The sequence below is a fragment of the Peromyscus leucopus genome, chromosome 9 (assembly GCF_004664715.2).
Source record: "Peromyscus leucopus breed LL Stock chromosome 9, UCI_PerLeu_2.1, whole genome shotgun sequence".
Lineage (NCBI taxonomy): Eukaryota > Metazoa > Chordata > Mammalia > Rodentia > Cricetidae > Peromyscus > Peromyscus leucopus.
In genome coordinates this window covers 72,215,519-72,228,244 of record NC_051070.1, presented here as the reverse complement: position 1 = coordinate 72,228,244, position 12,726 = coordinate 72,215,519, and the positions used below count along the sequence as shown (strand labels likewise).

Here is a 12,726-nt window from a genome sequence, read left to right as displayed (position 1 = left end):
ATCCTTAGTGGTACATACTGAGTTGAGGTCAGTCTTGCTTTCATGAGACTCTGTCTTAAGAGAAGAACAACAAAAGCCAGGCGGTGGTGGCACATGCCTTTAATCCCAGCACTCGGGAGGCAGAGGCAGGTGGATCTTTGTGAGTTCAAGGCCAGCCTGGTCTACAGAGCGAGATCCAGGAAAGGCGCAAAGCTACATAGAGAAACCCTGTCTCGAACCCCCCCCCACCCCAAAAAAAAGAGAAGAACAACAAAATCTCAGTGAAAAGACTCATCAGGTAAGGGCACCTGCTAACCCGATGACCTGAGTTTCATCCCTTGAACCACATGGTAGAAGAAAGAACCGACTCCACATGTGGGTTGTGGCATGATGCTGCATGCCCCGGCCAACAAATAAATAAATGTAGAACATATGGGGCCGGAGGGATGGTTCAGGGGTTAAAAGTGCTTAATGCTCTTGTAGAGGACCCTGGTTCAGTTTCCAACATCTACTTTTCTTCTGGCTTCCATGGGTTCATGCAGACATATAGTACAGATCCATACACACAGGCACACAGATTCATAAAAGAAATATAATTGTTTTTTTTTTTTTTTTTGGTTTTTTCGAGACAGGGTTTCTCTGTGTAGCTTTGCGCCTTTCCTAGGACTCACTTGGTAGCCCAGGCTGGCCTCGAACTCACAGAGATCTGCCTGGCTCTGCCTCCCAAGTGCTGGGATTAAAGGCGTGCGCCACCACCGCCCGGCAAGAAATATAATTGTTAATGAAAATATGAAAAAATGTTAAGCTTCACTGGCCATCAGAGAAACAAAGATCAAAACTACGATTATTTCATGTTAGTCAGAATATAAGTTACCAAGAAAAAAACAAATGACAGTAGACAAGAGAATCCTTATACACTTATTCAATTTCTGTGGTCATCAATATGAAGCTTTCTCAAAAGACTAGAAATCCAATCCACCTTTGCACTCCAAGCCGATATGTCACAGAGGTATTTGCATATCAGTGTTTACTGCTTACAGTGTTTACTGTTCACAGAAGCTAAGCTATGGAACCAACCCAGGTGCATAAGAACGGATAAGGACCTGATATACATAAATGTCAATGCAACTGTAGGCAGCATATAAGAGAACTGAGCCAGTCTCAGAAAGTATTGTTATGTTTTCTCTCAACTGGGGTTCCTAGATTTATAGTCACATAAATTCATACAAGTATAGATTAAATCAGAGTAGAAGTCAACTGTTTAGGTGAATGAAGACGATTAAAGAGAAGAGAGGGTGTATACTGTATCACCTAATACACACACACACACACACACACACCAGAGACAAGATTCTCATGCATTACTTGGGCTGGACTCCCAATTTCTGGGCTCAGGTGGACTCCCAATTTCTTCTGTCTCAAGCACCCGAGTAGCTGGAATTACAGGCACACACCATGGTGTAACAGACAGCATTTTATAACACAGGGCAAATGGGAAGTGGCCAGCAGGTTTACTTACTTCAGCCACTCCTTGATGGGGTCTAGAGAGGCGACAGGAATGGCATTGATCATTGTGACTTTCTTGCTGTAATCCTTGTAGACAATCACCATATCAAAATTCTTCAGGTGAAACTGGACCCTCTCAAAATGGATCAGCTCTACTTCATCCAATGTCACCACAAAAGGTGGCTGTCAAAATAGGAGTTGCATCATTATAATGTCAACTTCCCTCCAAGCATTTTTCAAATGATTTCAGGATCTAAATTACCATACAAAGGAAAACTGTTTTGTTTATTTTGTTTATTTTGTTTATTTTATTTATTTATTTATTTATTTATTTATTTATTTATTTATTTATTTTTCTCGAGACAGGGTTTCTCTGTGCTTTGCACCTTTCCTGGATCTTCCTCTGTAGACCAGGCTGGCCTTGAACTCAGAGATCCACCTGCCTCTGCCTCCCTGCTAGGATTAAAGGCTTGCTCCACCACGTCCCAGCTTGTTGTTTTTAAAGATAAAAGCACATACTAAGAACTTCTAGTGCTTCTCTCAAGGAGAATAAATTCAGGGAATCCTCAAAGAAACTTTTTAAATACTACAGAGGCTTTAGAAGAATCATTTGCTTAATAAATTTTAAATCTGAGCTAGGCATCACAAGATAAAAATCAGAATAATTAGGATCAAAAGGAATCCCTCTCGGGCTCCCAGCTGGATCAGGCCCTCTGAATAGGTGAGACAGTTGATTGGCTTGATCAGTTTGGGAGGCATCTAGGCAGTGGGACCAAGTCCTGTGCTCATTGCATGAGTTGGCTGTCTGAAACCTGGAACTTATGCAGGGACACTTGGCTTAGTCTGGGAGGAAGGGACTGGACCTCCCTGGACTGAGTCTACCAAGTTGATCACAGTCCTTGGGGGAGGACTTGTCCTGGAGGAGGTGGAAATGGAGGGTGGGCTGGGGGTAAGGGGAGGGCGTGGGAGGGGGGACAATAGGGGAACCCATGGCTGATATGTAGAACTGAATGATATTGTAAAATAAAAAATATATATCATAAAAAAAAAATAAAAATGGAAAAAAAAAAAAAAAGGAATCCTTCTCCCCGCTCTCCCACCCGCTTTGGTTTTTGAGACAAGGTTTCTTCATGTAGCCCTGGCTGGCCTGGACCTGTTCTGTACCAGGCTGTCCTGGAACTCACAGACATTTGCCTGCCTCTGTGTGCACCACCGCCCCTGGATCCTTCCCCTTTCTAACAATTCTGTTACTAAGAATAAGCAAGAAGGATGTGGGTGTTACTCAGCAGTACAGCATGTCCTCAGCAAGTAGCAGACTGTGGGTTTAATCTCTGAACAGTGGGTGGCGCCCGAACGTGGGGCTAAAGAAAAAAAGGGAAAAAAAAAAAAAGAGGGACTAAAGAAAAAGGACAAATGAACAGGGATAAAGGCCGGTGTTATGAAAAAAAAAAAAATACTAAAGACAAAGTCCCTTAACCAAGAGGCGCTCCAATAAAGTGTGATCTGAGAAGAATCCTCGCGTGGTGATAAAGAGGATTCAGAACTCAACACACGGAGCGGTGACCTCGGTAAGTTCTCCAGGAACAGTGACGTCGGTAAACGCCCCACAGTTCCTAATTCTCTCTCTCAAATGAGCGGCAGCCGCCGGTTTGAGTTCCTGGCGGGTTCCTGGCGTGTGCACTTAACCTGCAGTAAGGCGGAAATGAGGCCTCTGCAAGTGGCACATTAAGCTGCGTGGTGGATTTAGCCTTTGCTAAAATGTACATAGGCTTGGAAGAGAGAGGAAAAGGAACATAGACAGTTATATAAAGAAATAGAAAGTTTAAAAAAATAAAGTCTTTAAAGAGAAAGTAAAAGTAATATAAAAAATAAGCCATGTAAAGATGGATATCACACAGAGAGTTTGGATTATATTGTCTTTGGGATTTTTAACTGCAGAAAAACATTTGATCGTAAAAGATGTTGAGTTAAACCAATATGTATATATTAAAGATACTTTGACTTTAAAATTTGGATATAAGGATGTGTTACTTTGGAAAGGAGACTCTGCTTTTGTTTCCACAGAAAGCCAGAGGCTATGGATTTGTTCCAGATTAAGACACATCAGGTTTGACCAGCCAAGACCCCCTGAAGGTCTCTGATGACACCATGGCCCAGATGATTCAACATCCAGAATTGTTTCAAGGCAACTGGCTCAGACAATACAGCCTCACGGACTACTCCATGATCCTTACATATTCTTTGCGTCCCCATAAGATACAGCGCCCCCCTCCAGCAGGAAGTAGTTAAGAGAAGCTACGCCCAAATTCCCAAATATACCAAGCTGGCTTTGGAGATGTATAAAAGTTAAAACCTTCCTTTTTAAAAAAAAGAAAAGGGGAAGTGCTGTGGGATGATTTGTATGTCCTGTGGGAGCCCTTCTTGGGTTCCTTGTGGCGTTACCCAGCAGGTCCGTATAGAGGATGATTAGGACCATGGGCCTGAGTGCAGGTGTTTGAGATGGTCTGCACTTGGCTGTGCTGGGGGATGGTCTGTATGTCAAGTTGTTCTGATTGGTTAATAAATAAAACCTGATTGGCCGTGGCTAGGCAGGAAAGATAGGCGGGACTAGCAGAGAGGAGAAATAAAAGGACAAAGGCAGAAAGAGACGCTGCTGCAGCCGCCGCAATGACCAGAGACACTGCAGCAGCCGCCATGACCAGCAGCCTGTGAAGACGCCGATAAGCCACCAGCCACGTGGCGAGGTATAGATTTGTAGAAATGGATTAATTTAAGATAAAGGAACAGTTAGCAAGAAGCCTGCCACGGCCATACAGTTTGAAAGCAAAATAAGTCTCTGTGTTTACTTGGTTGGGTCTGAGCGGCTGTGGGACTGGCGGGTGGCAGAGATTTGTCCTGACTGTAGGCAAGGCAGAAAAACTCAAGCTACAAGTGGGGAAGGAAGAAAAGTGAAAAGGAAAGGACCAGAAAATCAAAAGCAACAATGAAGGGATGCAAGAATACTCACCCACTCTGTAGCATTTACCAGTGCACTGCTAGTGGGCTGAAGGAGACAGGTACTCCTGTAGGGAGCCCCGTTAAACCTGAAGGAAAGGAAACAAACAGTCCACTTACTACACCAGAGACTGCTGTTGGCATAAAACAAGCATCTTCCCCTGGCCAAACGGCTCCCAAGGAAATCACTCATGTAAAACCTTAAGATTTTAAAAATGAGCACACGTCTTTAATCCCAGCACTCAGGAGGCAGAGCCAGGCGGATCTCTGTGAGTTCAAGGCCAGCCTGGGCTACCAAGTGAGTTCCAGGACAGGCTCCAAAGCTACATAGAGAAACCCTGTCTCAAAAAACCAAAACAAACAAAAAAAGATTTAAAAAATATATGTTATCTACTTTAAAAAAAATTACTTGTACATGTGTGCTCGCATGTGGATATGTGCACATGAGTGCAGGTGCCCAGAGGTCAGAGGTACCAGGTCCTCCTGAAACCATCTCTCTAGTCCCAAATCCTTACAATCTTTGAGTTGTTATCTCAATGATTATCAGTTATAGGAAGAAAGAATATATGTGATGTTAAATTATTAAAGAAACAATAACCCTTTCCCTAAAACCTAGACCCATGAGCTTTCAGGATAAGACAAGAGGAAGAGGAAGTGTATTACCCCAGGTCCCTAAACGGTACTTCAAACTCCAGCTCCTCCTTTGTTAGAGCCTCTACTTTTTCAATGAAATTCTTAAAGGCTGTCTTCAGTTTGTGTCTCATTTCTCGTTCCATCTGTGGAGGAAAAGAGTATTATTCATAGTCATCACATGACTTGTTAACAGTATTTCCCCTTAAAAAGCTCAAACTTCTTTTGTAGTTTTAATTTTCCTCACTCTGACACTTGATCGCGTTTAAGGCTCAAACCATAAACTATAGAGCTGACTGTCTGGCCTATGCTTAGTTCATAAGTCATTACACTGAATCACCAGAACAGATACTGAAGTTATTTGGTACCTACTTAGGAGCATAGAATACATCCCTCAGCTCATACTTAACCCCACTCTACTATTCTGTAAATATGATTCTGAATTCCTCAGACCTGCTCGGCATAGAGGTCATCTCGGTCATGCATGTGTTGATGTTTCCCCAAATCCGTAGTGATCTCTCCAACTTCTGTGTAGAACTGTACATCTGTGTGTCGTTTCTTCCCAAACATGATGGCATTCTAATGATAAACCACAGAGAACAGGAAAATTAGAAGACTTAGGCCACCCAATCTACAAAAAGACAAGATGCTTTAAGAAACAAAACACAGAAACAAAACCCTAATCAAAGTCACTGGGCCACTGTACTTTATAAACATATTATTAAAGCCTCCCATCCCCCTTTTGATTTGAGACATTGTTTCTTTGTGTAATAGCCCTGGCTGTCTGTAGACCAGGCTGGCTTTGAACTCAGAGATCTGCCTGCCTCTGCCTCCTGAGTGCTGAAATTACAGGCATGCTCACTCCTGCTGGTTATTAAAACCTCTTTAATGATTATGATTTTATGTAATAAAAGAATATTAAGCCGGGCGGTGGTGGCGCATGCCTTTAATCCCAGCACTTGGGAGGCAGAGGCAGGCGCATCTCTGTGAGTTCGAGGCCAGCCTGGTTTCCAAAGTGAGTTCCAGGAAAGGTGCAAAGCTACACAGAGAAACCCTGTCTCAAAAAAACAAAAGAAGGGTTGGAGATATGGCTCAGAGGTTAAGAGCACTGGCTGCTCTTCCAGAGGTCCTGAGTTCAATTCCCATCAACCACATGGTGGCTCACAACCATCTATAGTGGGATCTAATGCCCTTTTCTGGCATAAGGTTATACAAGCAGATAGAGCACTCATATATACATAAAATAAATAAAAAACTTAAAAAAAAAAAAAACCAAAATAATATTAAGCTTTTGCTGAGAGCTTTAATCACAGCTAGCTTAGGTAGAAGAGTGTACCTTGAGGTGAAAGTGCAAGACAATAATCATCTCCCCGTCACAGGGCTGGAACAAAGCGTGCTTAATATTATTGTACAGAATATCCACTTTGTCTCCTCGAACAGACGTGAAGCGGAAACCTGGGACAAAGAACGAGGTCACCACGTGTCAAGTAGTATCTTAGGTTAGGTCAAAGACAGGGAACTTAGTTGAACAAGGTCAGAGGAAGCACCACAGATCAAGCTCCCATTCATCCTGGCTGTCTTGTAATGTGGGTTCCTCCCAGCACTTCTCTGGCATCCTGTATTCTCTGAAGCTATAGTCCTGGCACATGAGAGGTCATTCATACATACCATTGACGTGAGCCTCCAGTGAGCCTTGCATTCTCTTTTGAGCAATGTTTGGACGAATGTACAGATCTTTCAGTTTTGGGTTACTCCGGTTTAGATTGATCACCAGTGAATCTTGTTTCACAATTCCCTAAGTGTTACAGAACAGTCTGTGAGTGTGTATGCATCCTCACATGGACTCCCAAACATCTGCATGCAGGTGCTTGTGTTCAGGCTCACCTCTTTTTCTTTCTCTTCAGCTTCTCGGGTCTTGTAACGTTTTTGTACTTCTTTTATAATTCGGAACGCATTCTGAAGATTTAAGGCTGGTACAGTCTGTTCTCCAGGTGCTTTCATATTTGAAGCTCGGTATGTACTACAGAAGAAGGACCATTTTTATAGATATTAGGATAGGCGACCTGAACCCAACACTATAATCTGTAAGCGGTTAATCTTTCTATTGTGTGTACATGCTGATGTGTGTGCTTGTGTGGAAGCCAGAGGTCAACACTGAATGTCCTTCTTAACCTCTCTACCTTTTTGAGAGATCCCTATAGATGGGCTGGTTAGCAAGACCTGGAACTAGACGCAAGCTGCTGCACCTGTTCTTTTGGTGTTTAGTACGTGGGTCCTGGGAGATCTGAACGAAGGTCCTTAGGCTTGCATGACAACCACTCTACCAACTCTCTCTCTAAGACAATCTTTTAAAAGACAATTTCATATAGCTGGCTTTGATCTTGTTATGTTCAAAGGCTGGCCTTGAACTCCTGATCCTCCAGCTGCACCTCCCCGCTCCCAACATGCCCAGATGGCTTAATGTTTTTTTTATTAACAAACAAACAAACAAAAAAACTACCACTAAATATGAGAATAGCTGGAAATCAGGAAAGTCTTTAAAATGGAAAATATCAATAGCTAATGCACTGGTGAAGGGAAATCACATTGATATTTTTTCAAATTTGACATAGTATCTCCTAATATTCCATCCCACTCCACGAAGGAACAGAAAACAGATTTAATGTAGCACACTTTCTTCTTCCTCTTTCATTGGTTTTTTTGAGGCAGGTCCTCTTGAATGTGGGTTTCAAGCTGTACTGGAGCACCATAGCTGGCCCACACATATTTTTTACTTGAGGATTCACTGCAAAATGTGTAACGTGAATATAAAATTGCTTATGAGGATTCTAAACTAGGATCCATACTTAAACTTTTACAAAGTTATCATGTAAACCTAAACAAGTACCACCAGGGCTTGCAGTGGCTTCTTAGGAAAGATGCAGCAAACAATGAACACCTGAGATCAGTGCTCCACCGGCAAGGGATGGGGACAGTTGTTTGCTGGGGACTCACATTTCCTTGACAAAAGTGGCTTCAGGGTTAGGAAAGATGTTGCCCTCATTCCTGCCCAGAGCACTGCCTGGACAGTAGAAGTTGATTCGCAAGTAAGTGTAATCTCCTTCCACAGACATACTTATGTTCTGTTCAAAGAAAGAGAGAAAAGTTAGGTTTGTTACCAGACTATAGAGAGGTTAAATTGACATTAGCAGTGAAGAGTATAAGGGGCTGAGAATGAAGCTCAGTGGCAGAGCATTTATCTAAAGTGTACATGGTCTTGGTTCAATTCCTAGCTGCAGAAGAAAAAGTCTGAATTTTGCTGCTCTTTTGAGTCAAACCTATGAAATGGAACCAAAATTGAGACAGGCACATTAAGCAGTGTTTTTCACATGATTAAGTGACTGCCTCTCAAAAATAAATAAATAGGTGAGTAAATAAATAACCTAATTATGGGGGCTGGAGAGATGGCTCAGAGGTTAAGAGCACTGCTTGTTCTTCCAAAGGTCCTGAGTTCAATTCCCAGCACCCACATGGTGGCTCACAACCATCTGTAATGAGACCTGGCACCCTCTTCTGGCCTGCAGGGATACATGCAGGCAGAATACTGTATACATAATAAATAAATAAATCTTAAAAAAACAAAAACAAAAACAAAAAACAACCTAATTATAAACGTATCTTATAACAGGGATACATTTTAATGTTAAACAATGGTTACAAATCAAAGAAACACACAAATTCTAGGGGCTACAGGAGATGCTCAGGTGGTAAGTGCTTGCCGCACAAACACGATGACCCAGGTTTGGATCCCCAGCACCCACATAAAATCCAAGTGTGGTATGGACAGCTATAATCCTAGGGCTAAGGGCAGGCAGAGACAGGTGGGTTTCCAGAGCTTGGTGGCCAGCTACTTCAGCCAATCATCCAACTTAGAGCTCAATGAAAAAGACCCTGTCTCAAAACATAAGGTAGAGAGAGCTATGCAGTTAAGACACTTGACACTGACCTATGGCACATGCACCTATATGCCCCCACAAAAACATACACATATACAACACAAATTAATAAAAGCAAGTAACTGGCAAACTATCTCTCTAGACTAATTTAATTTCCTACAAAGTGAAAACTGGAAAGGAAAAAGAGCAGGAGATAAAGGAGAGGCAGAAAACAGCCCAATGAAGTGTAGGATGAAGTTCAGAACGGGAGGAGAGCAGAAATTAGTAAAGTAAATACATACAACTGGAATCTTAGAAACTTGAAAGGTGACTGGTACCTTGATTGTGGCAATATGGAAGGGTGTGGCAATGCCAAATACGGGCATTATCACAGTCTCATATTTTTTATCAATGTAGATCTTCATTTCCCGAATATGTGGTTCCTTAGGCATCAGAGATGGGTTTTTGTAGGACACATTAGATTTGCGAGCTCTGGAGTGGCGTTAAAAAAACAAAAAACAAAAAACAAAAAAGGTAACTGAGCGATCTCTACAGTCACAGCTCTCCAGACAACAGTCTCACTCAGTGTGGATTCCTACTTCTGAATCTGCTGTTCTCCTTTCTGCTCCGTCAGCCTCCTCTTGGCTTCCTCGTTGAGCTGGGCTGCCAGTTCCTTCTGATGTGCTCTCCGCTTCTCTTCTGCGGTCATTTCATTCTAGCAAAGTGAGAATCAAGTCACAGGACACGTGGAGCACTTGACAGGACACCACTGTTTTGTCAGTCTCCTGACACCTCTGTGGTTAGCATTGTGTGGCCCTAGCAGGATTGAAACTGGTCCTTCTCTGCCTCAGCCTCTTGAGTGTTGGGATTACAGATTAATTAGCATGGGAAGGCCCATCTGGTTTCCAGCAGTCAACTTACCCGGGTTCTTTCTGTCAGTAACGCTGCCCTAGAGCCTCTTCCCAAAAGGTCCTCTGCCTCATCTTTCTCTTCCTCCTCCTCCTCATCATCCTCATTCTGTGGGAATAAAGTATAACACCGTTTACTGTTTTTTTAAAAAAACCAAAGTTGCTTAACTTTCCCACTGTACTCAGATTCCTATAACAAGCACTTAGAGCTTTCTCACCTTTAGGAAAATCCCCACATTCTTTACTTTCTTTTTTACAGAAGTAAGAACAGTGGCTGGGCCATCCTAGAACAAAAAGAGAATTTAGACCTTCAACTTGAAGTGAACACTTGCTTTTAGCTTACCATGTATCTGGGCAATATCATGAACTTTCCAGATTCTAAAATGCTTAAAAAAAATTGTTTTTACTCTCCCAGTTTCTCTTTAGAACATACAATTTGAGCAATGGTTTACTTGAAATCTGGCTTTACCTAGCTCTGTAGCATTTGTGTTTTCTTTTTTTAAGCCTCTTTATTTGTATATGGGAATAATAAAACTGCCTTCTTTACACAGATATTACAAAGATCAAAGGATGTGATCATACACATAGGTTCTTAGCTTCTAGTTCAAACAATGGAACAAACTATCATCACTTAAAACCAATTCTGGACTGGAGAGATGGCTCAGTGGCTAAGAGTACATATTGTTATTACATAGGAAAGACCTGAACTCAGTTCTCAGCACACATGTGGGGCAACCCACAACTGCCTGCAACTCCAGCTTCAGGGGTTCAAAGGCCTCTGGCCTCCATAGGCACTCATATACATACACACACTTGAAAAACAAACAAACCGAAAATCAATTCTGGGATCAAGGAGATGGCTAGCCACGGGAAGAGAACACTTACTAATGAGGAACCCACAAAAAAGCTGGGTGTGATCATACACAGCTGTAACCCCAGCTCTGAGTGAGATGGGAGGATTCCAGGGAATTTTTGTTACTAAGCCTCACCACCAAAACTTGAGTTCTAGATTCAGGGAGAAACACTGCCTCAAAGGAATACACAGGGAATGGTGAGGATACCCAATGCCCCTTTCTGGTCTCTGTGGGTCCATTTGTACATACATATATGCAAACATTCAAAGTCACATACACACATACAAATGAACATGAAATATTAGAATTAGTTCCTGATTTAAAGTATTCATGGCCTGCCCAGAGAGAGTCTTTATTTCTAACCGGTCTATCTAGTCTAGGTAATGGACTTCACTAGTTAGCAACCATTAATAAAGACCACAAGCACCAGACTTCAAAGATTAGTTCACCAACACTGAAAGTTCAAGAGGTAGCACACCGGGCTGGAGAGATGGCTCAGAGGTTAAGAGCACTGACTGTTCTTCCAGAGGTCCTGAGTTCAATTCCCAGGAACCACATGGTGGCTCACAACCATCTGTAATGAGATCTGGTGCCCTCTTCTGACATAAAGTCATACATGCTGTATACATAGTAAATAAATAAATCTTAAAAAAAAAAAAAGAAAAAAAAAGAGGTAGCACACCTCATCTACAAGCACGGTGTCACCAATGAACAGGGCATAGGTTTTCTCTTCTGGTTTTTTCCCATCTTTGTTGGTCAGGTCTGAAAATCCCAGGTTGATGCTGAAAACCATTCCTAAAATAATAAAATGGCAACCAGTTAGTAGCTACAGAAGGGTGCAGAAAAGAAAGATTTATACAGAAAAGGAATGACAGGGCATCACTCAAAAAATTATTTTCTTATTGCATGCATATGAAAATTACCTTTCTTTAGCTTATACTGATTTTTACTATTGATTACTAGAGAGCCTTCACGGAATTCAATTCCCATCCCAAATCTGAAAACAGAAAGAGAAATACAAGCAGCAGGTTAAAACATCAGTAAAAGAGCCAAACTGTGATTACAACTTTCAGATAAAGCAGGCCAACATAGGGAAGAGATTTGCCCTTCATAATCTATCAAAAAGAAGTGTGTGTGTAAGTCATGGCTCATGGTCCAAACAGGATGCTGAGGTAGGAACATCAATCACCATGGTTTCAAGGTTAGTCTGGGCTACAGATTGGTCTAATAAAACAAAGCAAAAAAGAAAAGAAAAATACAAAGAAAAGTTTTAGGCCTTTAAATGTTATATGGTCCCATATTAAAAAATAACTCAGCCGGGCAGTGGTGGCGCACGCCTTTAATCCCAGCACTTGGGAGGCAGAGCCAGGCGGATCTCTGTGAGTTCCAGGCCAGCCTGGGCTACCAAATGAGTCCCAGGAAAGGCGCAAAGCTACACTGAGAAACCCTGTCTCGAAAAACAAAACAAAAACAAAAACAAACAAACAAAAAACTCCCAGGCCCAGTGAGATGGTGTATTGGTAAGTGTGCACCACGCTGAGGAAAGACCTGCTTCAAGATTTGTCCTCTGACCTCCACATGCAACCACTGCACACCCACGTTCTCCTCCACAATACACAAATCAATGTGAAAAAAATTCTCAAAAGCTCCCCAATCACTTCATGAAACATTTATAAAGATTTAATATTAACATACACTAGTAGCCGGGCAGCGGTGGCACATGCCTTTACCCAGCACTTGGAAGGTAGAGCCAGGTGGATTTCTGTGAGTTCGAGGCCAGCCTGGGCTACTGAGTGAGATCCAGGAAAGGCGCAAAGCTACACAGAGAAACCCTGTCTCAAAAAACCAAAAAAACCAAAAGCATACACTAGTATTTTTAGCTTTTAAAGTAAAATTAAAATTTACTATACCATGAAATCAAATTGGGAGTTTTTCTATAAA

General features: G+C 42.1%; 1 protein-coding gene across 1 annotated transcript in view; it reads right to left on the bottom strand.

The window, feature by feature from the left end:
* Positions 1-12,726, bottom strand: part of Supt16h (SPT16 homolog, facilitates chromatin remodeling subunit) — a 39,992-nt gene that overhangs the window by 8,843 nt on the left and 18,423 nt on the right. Inside the window, exons 9-22 of the mRNA XM_028856100.2 lie at positions 11,709-11,782; positions 11,468-11,580; positions 10,150-10,215; positions 9,945-10,040; positions 9,623-9,738; positions 9,362-9,515; positions 8,104-8,231; positions 6,994-7,129; positions 6,778-6,904; positions 6,446-6,564; positions 5,563-5,688; positions 5,143-5,255; positions 4,493-4,568; positions 1,499-1,668 (exon numbers count right to left, since the gene is read on the bottom strand). Coding sequence (XP_028711933.1) covers positions 1,499-1,668; positions 4,493-4,568; positions 5,143-5,255; positions 5,563-5,688; positions 6,446-6,564; positions 6,778-6,904; positions 6,994-7,129; positions 8,104-8,231; positions 9,362-9,515; positions 9,623-9,738; positions 9,945-10,040; positions 10,150-10,215; positions 11,468-11,580; positions 11,709-11,782 — 1,614 coding nt within the window. The remainder of the gene's footprint in view (positions 1-1,498; positions 1,669-4,492; positions 4,569-5,142; positions 5,256-5,562; positions 5,689-6,445; positions 6,565-6,777; positions 6,905-6,993; positions 7,130-8,103; positions 8,232-9,361; positions 9,516-9,622; positions 9,739-9,944; positions 10,041-10,149; positions 10,216-11,467; positions 11,581-11,708; positions 11,783-12,726) is intronic.